Source organism: Vicia villosa, linkage group LG1, assembly GCF_029867415.1.
Source record: "Vicia villosa cultivar HV-30 ecotype Madison, WI linkage group LG1, Vvil1.0, whole genome shotgun sequence".
NCBI classification, from domain to species: Eukaryota; Viridiplantae; Streptophyta; class Magnoliopsida; order Fabales; family Fabaceae; genus Vicia; species Vicia villosa.
Genome location: NC_081180.1, coordinates 211,565,442 through 211,575,597, shown reverse-complemented (window position 1 = coordinate 211,575,597; position 10,156 = coordinate 211,565,442). Strand labels below are relative to the sequence as shown.

The following is a 10,156-nucleotide window of genomic DNA, read 5'->3' as shown; positions in this document are numbered from 1 at the left end:
CTCAAACTGCTTTGGCTTTTCATGACCAAGCTTATCATCAAATCTGATATTGATTGACTCTTCAACAATCAATGTTTCAGTATTATATACTCTATAGCCTTTAGATCGTTCAGAATATCCAAGAAGGAAACACTTCTCTGCCTTAGAATCAAACTTACTCAGATGATCTTTAGTATTCAGAATAAAACAAACACATCCAAAAGGATGAAAATATGAAATGTTGGGCTTTCTGTTCTTCCACAATTCATAAGGAGTCTTATTAAGAATAGGTCTAATATAGATTCTATTCTGAATATAACATGCAATGTTTATTGCTTCTGCCCAGAAATGCTTAGCCATATTGGTTTCATTGATCATGGTTCTGGCCATTTCTTGTATAGTCTTATTCTTTCGCTCTACAACTCCATTTTGCTGTGGAGTTCTAGGGTAAGAGAAATCATGGGCAATACCATATTCTTTGAAGTAAACCTCAAAGAATCTGTTCTCAAATTCGCCACCATGATCACTTCTGACCTTTATGATTTTACACTCTTTCTCAGATTGAATCTGAGTGCAGAATTCAAAGAACACTAAATGAGACTCATCCTTGTGTGTCAAGAACTTTACCCATGTCCAGCGACTATAATCATCTACGATGAATAATCCATATTTCTTCCCTCTGACAGATGCTGTTTTGACCGGGCCAAACAGATCAATGTGTAGAAGTTCTAGCGGCCTAGAGGAAGAAACAACATTCTTAGACTTGAATGCAGGTTTGGAGAACTTTCCTTTCTGACATGCTTCGCAAAGAGCATCTGATTTGTATTTCAGATTAGGGAGTCCTTTGACCAGATTTAGTTTGTTAGTCTGAGAGATCTTTCTCAAACTAGCATGGCCTAATCTTCTGTGCCAGACCCATTGCTCTTCGCTAACAGACATAAGACAAGTTACCTTCTGATTCTTAAGATCCTGAAGATCAATCTTGTAAATGTTGTTCTTTCTCTTGCCTGTAAATAGGATTGAGCCATCCTTCTGATTTAGAGCCTTACAAGACTTTTGATCAAAGATTATGTCATAACCATTGTCACTTAATTGACTTATGGACAACAAGTTATGAGCTAATCCATCTACCAGAAGAACATTAGTTATAGAAGGAGAGTTACCAGTACTTATGGTTCCTGAGCCAATGATCTTGCCCTTCTGATCTCCTCCAAACTTAACTTCTCCAGCAGATTTAAGCACGAGGTCTTGGAACAGAGACCTTCTTCCCGTCATGTGTCGAGAGCACCCAGAGTCCAGGTACCATGACATGCTTTCCTTTGTCTTCTTTGTAGCCAAGGATATCTGCAATGGGAATAATCTTTTCCTTAGGTACCCACATTTTCTTGGGTCCTTTCTTGTTAGTTCTCCTCAAGTTCTGATTGAACTTGGGTTTAGCATTATAATTAACAGGAGGTACAACATGATAATTCTTATTCTAAGTTACATGATATTTCCTAGGTTGTGTCACATGCTTCTTAGTGTGTGTAATGTGAAAGCTTTTAGCATGTGATGTGAGCCTAATATCATGGGAGTGGCCATACTTGAACTGATCATACAAGGGCTTGTATGTGATTTTCATATCATCTACAGGTTCAAGTTTGTATGGGGTATCACCCTCATATCCTATGCCAACTCTCTTGTTTCCACTAACAGCATATATCATAGAGGCAAGTTGACTTCTTCCAATACCTTTAGATAAAAACTTCCTAAAACTCAAGTCATAGTCTTTCAGAATATGGTTCAGACTAGGAATGGACTTTTCTGAGTCATAAGGAGATCCAATATTTTTGGATAATTTTAAAACTTTTTCCTTCAGTTCAGAATTTTCTACTTCCAGCTTCTTAGTTTCAGAATCAAATAGCTTTTCTCTAGATAGTTCAGAAGTTCTGTTAAACTGGAAACTAACTCTTCTCTAGATAGTTCAGAAAATACCTCTTCAGAATCTGATTCTGATGCAGATTCTGATCCATCATCAACTGTGGCCATCAGCGCAATGTTTGCCTGCTCGCCTTCAGAGTCTGATTCTGATTCTGATGAATCTGAATCATCCCTAGTTGTCATAAGACCTTTCTTCTTATGAAACTTCTTCTTGGGCTTCTCCTTCTGAAGCTTTGGACACTCACTCTTGTAGTGACCTGGCTCATTGAACTCAAAGCACGTCGCCTTCTTCTTGTCATATCTTCTGCTTCCAGAAGATTCTCCTTTTTCAAGCTTCTTAGAACTTTTGAAGTTCTTGAACTTCCTATGCTTGCTTTTCCAGAGTTGGTTTACCCTTCTGGAGATCATGGACAGTTCATCTTCTTCTTCTGATTCTGATTCTTCAGAATCTTCTTCTTCAGCCTGAAAAGCATTAGTGCATTTTTTATTATTAGACTTTAATGCTAGACTTACCTTTCTTCTGAGGTTCATTAGCATCCAGCTCTATTTCATGACTCCTCAAGGCGCTGATCAGCTCTTCCAAAGAGACTTCATTCAGATTCTTTGCTATCTTGAATGCAGTTACCATTGGGCCCCGTCTTCTAGGCAAGCTTCTAATGATCTTCTTGACATGATCAGCCTTTGTGTATCCCTTTTCAAGCACTCTTAATCCAGCAGTTAGAGTTTGAAATCTTGAGAACATTTTTTCAATGTTTTCATCATCCTCCATCTTGAAGGCTTCATATTTCTGGATTAAAGCAAGAGCTTTGGTCTCCTTGACTTGGGCATTTCCTTCATGAGTCATTTTCAATGATTCATATATGTCATAGACAGTTTCCCTGTTAGATATCTTCTCATATTCAGCGTGAGAGATAACATTCAGCAAAACAGTCCTACACTTGTGATGATTTTTGAATTCTTTCTTTTGATCATCACTCATTTCTTGTCTTGTTAGCTTTACTCCTCTATCTTTCACCGGATGTTTGTAACCATCCACCAGAAGATCCCATAAGTCACCATCTAATCCAAGAAAGTAACTTTCGAGTTTATCTTTCCAATATTCAAAGTTTTCACCATCGAATACTGGTGGTCTAGTGTAGCCATTGTCATCATTTTCATTGTGTTGCTCAGCAGAGCCAGATGTAGATGTAGGTGTTGGAATCTCACCAGCCATATAAACTATGTCTTTTTCTCTTCCTAAATCTTTTCTAACACGGTTAAGTGCTTGCACCTTAGAACCGGCGCTCTGATGCCAATTGAAGGATAGAAAAACACTTAGAAAGGGGGGGTTTGAATAAGTGTGGCTTTAAAAACTCTTAAGATAAAAACAATTACACAATGATTTTTATCCTGGTTCGTTGTTAACGAAACTACTCCAGTCCACCCCCTTAGAGTGATTTACCTCACCTGAGGATTTAATCCACTAATCAACCTTGATTACAATGGTTTTCCACTTAGATACCCTCTAAGTCTTCTAGAGTATTCTGATCACACCTTGATCACTCTAGGAACCTTTTACAAATTAATGTAAACAAATTCTTACAAGAGTATTACAATGCTTCTTAATAAGCTATAATCACAACTGTGATATTTCTCTTAAGTTCTAAGCTTAAATCTCACTAAGATATTACAACAGTAATGTGAGGTTGAAGATGAAGTTTGAGAGCTTTTGAATTTGACTGTGTTTCTGTATTTTTTCGCAAGAGTGTTGTGTTCAGCTTCTCATCAGAACTTCTATTTATAGGCGTTTTGAGAAGATAACCGTTGGGAGCATTTAATGCGTTACGTGATCCGTACAGCATTGCATTTAATGTTTCACTCTTTTGTCAACTACCTCGAGCCTTGCTTTTCCTGCTTTAACTAACTTTGCCTTTAATAGCTTCTAACGTTCCTTTAGTCAGTCAGCGTAGCCTGCCATCTTGTACTTGTTTCTGATCTGATCTTTGTAGATACAACGTTTGAATTAATCATAGTCAAACAGCTTGGTGCAGAGCATCTTCTTGTCTTCTGACTTTGAAGTGCTTCTAGCATGATACCATAAGAACTTCAGTGCTTCTGCTTCTGATCTCAAGTTCTTCTGATGCTTCAATAGACCATGTTCTGATTCTGCTTGACCATCTTCTGATGTCTTGCGAGAGCATGTTCTTATGTTGCATACTGAACCTTCTGAGTCAGTGCTTCTTGCGTTGAATTGTGCATACTCTTTATATATTTCCTGAAATGGAACATGCATAGGATTAGAGTACCACATTGTCTTATACAAAATTCATATACATTGTTATCATCAAAAATAAGAATATTGATCACAACAATTCTTGTTCTAACATAATATGCTCTTCCTCGGTACATAACTTAGCAATCATATCATCCACGTATACTTCGACCTCCTTGTGGATCATGTCATGGAACAGTGTGACCATGGCTTGTTGATATGTTGCCCCTGCGTTTCGTAATCCAAAAGGCATTACCTTGTAGCAGAAGGTTCCCCAAGATGTCATAAAGGTTGTCTTCTCCTTGTCTTCTGGAGCCATTTTAATTTGATTATACCCAAAGAACTCATCCATGAAGGAGAAAACCGAAGCTTGTGCTGTATTGTCCATCAACACATCTATGTGCGGTAGTGAAAAGTCGTCTTTCGAACTTGCTTTGTTCAGATCTCTATAATCCACACACATGAGTACTTTCCCGTCTTTCTTAGGAATTGGCACTATGTTAGCAATCCATTGTGGATAGTCAACCACAGCAAGAAACCCTGCGTTGAACTGTTTGAGTACCTCTTCTCGGATTTTGTTATCCATGTCAGGACGAACTCTCCTACGCTTTTGTATGACTGGTGCACATCCTTCTTTGAGTGGTAATCTATGTATAACAATATCCGTATCCAACCCTGGCATGTCACGGTATGATCAAGCAAATATTTCTGCGTACTCGTGGAGGAGCTTGATTAGTGTTGCTTTCACGTCCTCGTTCAGTGTTGCCCCAATCTTGATTTCTCTGGGTTCTTTGTCTGTATCCAAGTTTATGATGTTAATGGCCTCCTGATGAGGGAGCATGCTTTTGGATTCTCTGTCTATTAACCTTGTTAATTCTTCCGGAAGTTCATCGTCTTCCTCACCCCCTTCCTCGGACTGATTAGCGAGAGCCTCGAGTTTATATTGAGTTTCAGCAGTATTATTATCGGTAGTGTTAGAATGTGATCGGCACATGTTTTATGTTTTGTTTTTAGTATGCAGATATTGATGTGCTTTTGTAAAAAAGTTTATTTGTCATTTTGAAAAAGACAAAAATGCAAGAATAGACAAGATTTTTTTCAATACCAGACGAAAAAACAATTTTATTAATAAACCTTAAATTTTAAAAATAAATGGGGCCCTTATGAACCAGCTCTGTGCTTCGGGAGAGGCACGAGCGTTATTGTCTTTATTGGAAAAAATAAAACAGAAGCAAATTACTTCGAAACGAAAACTATCTCCAGTATCTCCAGGCTCGTCCAGTTCTGGAGCTGCTCTCCTGATCTGACCCTTCGGATGAAGTTGGATGTTCCTTCTTTAGAATCCATGTTGGATATCATAGCTACGTGTTCGTATCTGCCTGTCACGAAAGTCTGCATAATCGGGGGGAATCGTTGTACCTCCTTCGCAGCGCTTGTGATCTTCGACGATTGATATCCTAATCCTAAACGATCCTTCTTCTCCAGGATTTCCGGAACTTTGCCCCAGCCTTCCACATTCATGTCTAGTAGGTCTCTCAAAGATGTTACCGCCCTTCGTATTTTCTCCACGGGTAGTGTGATTGCAATTGCATTCTCTAGCGCCTGGAACGCAGTTTCTAATGCCCCTTCTACAGCCTCGATGTATCTGTATGAATCCAAGTTGCTGACGAATATATATTCCTCTCCATTGACAGTTACTATGGAGTTTCCGTCCACAAATTTTATTTTCTGATGAAGAGTAGATGTGACTGCCCCAGCTGCGTGAATCCAAGGACGCCCTAGTAGGCATGTGTAAGCTGGCTCTATCTCCATTACTTGGAAGTTGATACAGAGGGTATGAGGACCAACTACAACCGGTAAGTCTACTTTTCCAAATACTGGACTCTGTGACCCATCAAAGGCTTTGACCACTAGACGTCTTGGTCTGACAACAAGATCTTCCAGGGCTATCTTTTCGAGGGTTGCTTTTGGCATCACATTTAGTGATGAACCCGTATCAATTAGAACCAGGATAGATGAGCTTTTCCGCATTGTATACAGATGTGCAGGGATTTGTTGTGTGCTTTTCCCTGCGGAGGTAACTCATGATCACAAAACCCTAGACATGTCCCAGCGGTGAGATTAGCCACTATCCCATCGAATTGGTTCACAGTGATGTCCTTAGTTACGTGGGTGGCGTTCAAGATCTTCATCAAGGCGTCTCGATGCTTCTCGGAGTTTACCAGTAGTGATAGGAGTGATATTTTGGATGGTGTCTGCTGTAATTGATCTACCACCCTATAATCACTTTTCTTAATTAAAGCCAAAAATTCCTCAACATCCTTATCATTGGCCTCTTTATCCTTGGGAGTTGTTTCAACACTTGGTCCCATTGCAGCTTGATCACTAGTTTGTGTCAAGTTTCTATTAGGCTTTGGTTGTGCCTGCACAGTTTTGAATATGCGACCACTACGGGTCATGCCTCCAGGTCCCAAGATATTTGACACAGAAGTATTAGCACCGGAATTGTATTCCCAGGGTACTGTTTTCATTTTGTCCAAAGGATATGGGGCTCTATTCTTGTTGGTCAGGATTACCTTAGTATGCTCTTGTGCAGGTATCCGCAATGGTGGTTTAGAACATGGGATGATTAATGGCTTCCTTGTCCCTTGGCTAGGTATCACCAATGGCTCGTTTCTATCTACCATAGCTACATATTCCTCCTCGGAGTGTTCCTTTAGTTGAATCAACCCTTGATCCACGAGTCTTTGCAGAGTGTCTTCAAAAGCTTCGTTATGTTCTAAGATGAACCCCTTTATAAGTAGATACCTCTTAAGTGCATCTATGGGGGTACTTCTATGTTGAACCAGCTCTTACTTGGTAGACCTCTATTGCATTGACTGCCCCATCATGGTGAGGCATAGGATTCATCTTCACGTTGGGTTTACCAAAGGCAATTGCCCCTGACTCTATTAGATCCTGAACTTTAGGCCTGAAGGGCAAACATTTTTCCAATAAGTGTCCAGGGGAATTAGCATGGTATTTCCACCTTTCGTTGGCATTGTATCTGGGTAGAACCTTCCCTGGAGGAGGAGGTGCCAATGGTTTGATCTCTACCAATGACTCGCTTATCAAGTATCTTAGTACTTTGCTCTTGGATGTAGGCAAAGGATCAAATTTCCTTTGAGGGCCTTGAAACCTGTTCTGCTGTTGTGGAAATGACATAGGAGGTCTAGGTTCTTGATGCACTACTGCATTGGTCTCCCTTTCCTTCTTCTTTGCGAAGATTGGGGTGGGCCTCTTTGAGTGATAAGAACCTGACGATGCCCCTTGTATATTTCCATTCTTAATCCAATTTTCAATCCTTTCACCAATAACCACCAAATCCGAGAATCCTGAAGATAAGCTTCCGACCATCTTATCGTAGTATGGTCCTTGAAAGGTGCCCATAAACATGTCTACTAGTTCTTTCTCCAGCAAGGGAGGTTGGACTCGAGAAGCCATCTCTCGCCATCTTTGTGCATATTCCTTGAATGCTTCATCCTTCTTCTGTGATAGATTTTGTAGTTGCAGCCGGTTGGGCGCCATATCCAAGTTGTACTTATATTTGTTTTTGAATGTATTAGCAAGGTCATTCCAGCTTCGGATATAGGACTTTTCCAACTGCAAGTACCAATCAACAGAAGCTCCACTTAAGCTATCTTGGAAAAAGTGTATCATCAGCTTCTGGTCGTGGGCGTAGGCAGCCATTTTTGGTACATACATGCGCAAGTGATTTCTTGGGCATGTGAGTCCTTTGTATTTCTCAAAGTTAGGAACCTTAAACTTGTGGGGGATAGTCAAGTCCGGGACCAAGCTCATTTCGAAGGTATCCACATCAAAGACATTGTACCCTTCTACCGCCTTTAGTCTTTCCTCCAGTTCCTTAATTTGTCCGCTATCCTTGGAATCTTCTCCAGAGTTAGGGGAGGTTTGCATGTGTGGAGGTGCCTGGTTTGTATTATCCACATCACCATACTGCAGATCCAAGTAATCATCCTCCTTAGGAGGATTGTTGGCAGGAATGCGGACTGTGCGGGATACCCCTTCCTTCTGTGCCGTAGGGATGAATCCTTCCTGAGAAGTCTCTCCTTCTTCGTGGGATCGGATGACTCTCTTGGAAGAGCGGGCATTCATTCTGTGAGGATCGATGCTTGGAATGTATCCTAACAGCGGGTTGCCATCATCTGGTATATCCTCGGACTGATCCTGAGTTTCCTTACCCTTTTCTTCTTTATCCATGAAATCCTCCATGAAAATCAGCATTTGGGTCATTCCTCGCTTAATTTCCTCCACAGTACCCTTTCTTTGGGTCACTTCTTCACCACGGACGGCTTGATTCTGCTCTAGTTGTTCCATTGCTCTCTTTCGTTGAGACCTAGTTTGGTACGGTGGTATGGTTGCTCGGTTATCTTCTCCAATGACGTGACTGGAGATAAAGACAATTTCCTCCTTTTAATGTTTTTTTAAAAAATAATTTGAAATAATATGCATGTCATGAATGCTATGTTTATGTTCATGTCTTATCCACATTTATTTTATTTTATTTTTTTTAAAACCTTTTTTTAATTCCTGTGGATAAGACATGATGAAGAAATTCACATGATGAATGATGAATGCAACCAATTATATGATATAAAAATAATAAAAACATATAATTAAACACATAAGCACATAAGCCTAATTTCATATGTTCGACGCAACGGCTTAGGGAGTCTACCTTTCCCATTGGTATGTTCTAAAAGGTCTCATGGGGCCGTTCGTAGCCTCCGAGACTTTTTGTCTCTTTGGATTTTAGAACAACTCATTTGCCCATGAGGTTCGAGTTTTAGGGGTAGGTTCCCAGAGAGATCAGCTAAATACCCAGTCCTGCCCTCAACAAAGTCAAGCCTCGTTTTGGACATTTCTGAATATTCAACCCACTCTGAGTGGAATTATCATTAAGACTCATAGGCGATGCAAGTCTCTTATGGTCTTAAAGATAATTCCCACACTTATGTTTTAACAGCAATTTATATATCCCAAAAATGCAATAAAAACAAATATACAATTAAACAGATATTCATTTAAATTACTGTAAATAAAGAAAACTGTAAATAAATAAAAGGAAAATTAAATATTTAATATAAAAAACCTAAACCTTAACCCTAAAATCCTAACCCTAAAAATTAGCCAAACCCTAATAATTAACCATATACTTAAACCTTAAACCAAACCTAGGAGCATAATAATTCACCTTTTTGTCCCCAGCAGAGTCGCCAGCTGTAGCAACCTGCCCTAAAAATTTAGATTTTAGAGTCGCCACCTATTCTGCCAGGGCGAATAGGAAACCCTACGAAGTTAGAGATCTGGATAAGTTATTATAATCAGGTCAAGGGAAGGTGTTAGGAACCCTTGACCCTTTCCTAAGGTTTTGTCCAAGGTAATGGTTTATGGCTAATAAAGAAAGATGACAGACAGTTAAATAGGGAAAACCTTGAACCTATTGAAATGTTGGGGAAGGGGACTCGCCTTGTTACCAAGTGCCTACGTACCTCCTTAGGGAGGATCAGAGTCTACGTAGTTGTAACAACCTGCCCTAAAAATTAAATTTAGAGTCGCCACCTATTCTACCAAGGCGAATAGGAAACCTTACGCAGTTAAGAGATCGGGGTAAGATTATTATAATCAGGTCGAGGGAAGGTGTTAGGCACCCTCAACCCTTTCCTTTGGTTTTGAGTCTAAGTTAAAGTTTTATGGCTAAGAGTATTAAGGAAAGGTTTATGCTTTCAAGGGTTAATAATTAAAGGAAAACAATTCGGGAAAAATGAGATTTATGGGGAAGGGGACTCGCCTTGTTGCCAAGTGCCTACGTATCTCCTTATGGAGAATCAGAGTCAACGTAGTTTGGGCACAGGGTTGTACGCCTTTGAATTAGTATGAGGTTGTTTGAAAGCTTTTTGAATGGCCTATCGTAGTTTTTGAAATGCGAAGTTCGAAGGTATTTTG

At 39.8% G+C, this 10,156-nt stretch overlaps 1 protein-coding gene across 1 annotated transcript; it reads right to left on the bottom strand.

Annotated features, from left to right (window-relative positions):
* Window positions 1–6,985: 6,985 nt before the first annotated feature.
* LOC131594434 (uncharacterized) lies at window positions 6,986–8,527 on the bottom strand. Its single transcript, XM_058866567.1, has 2 exons — window positions 7,949–8,527; window positions 6,986–7,792 (listed from the first exon to the last, which is right to left on the bottom strand). The coding sequence occupies exons 1-2, from the start codon at window positions 8,525–8,527 to the stop codon at window positions 6,986–6,988; spliced, it is 1,386 nt and encodes a 461-aa protein (XP_058722550.1).
* Window positions 8,528–10,156: the final 1,629 nt, after the last annotated feature.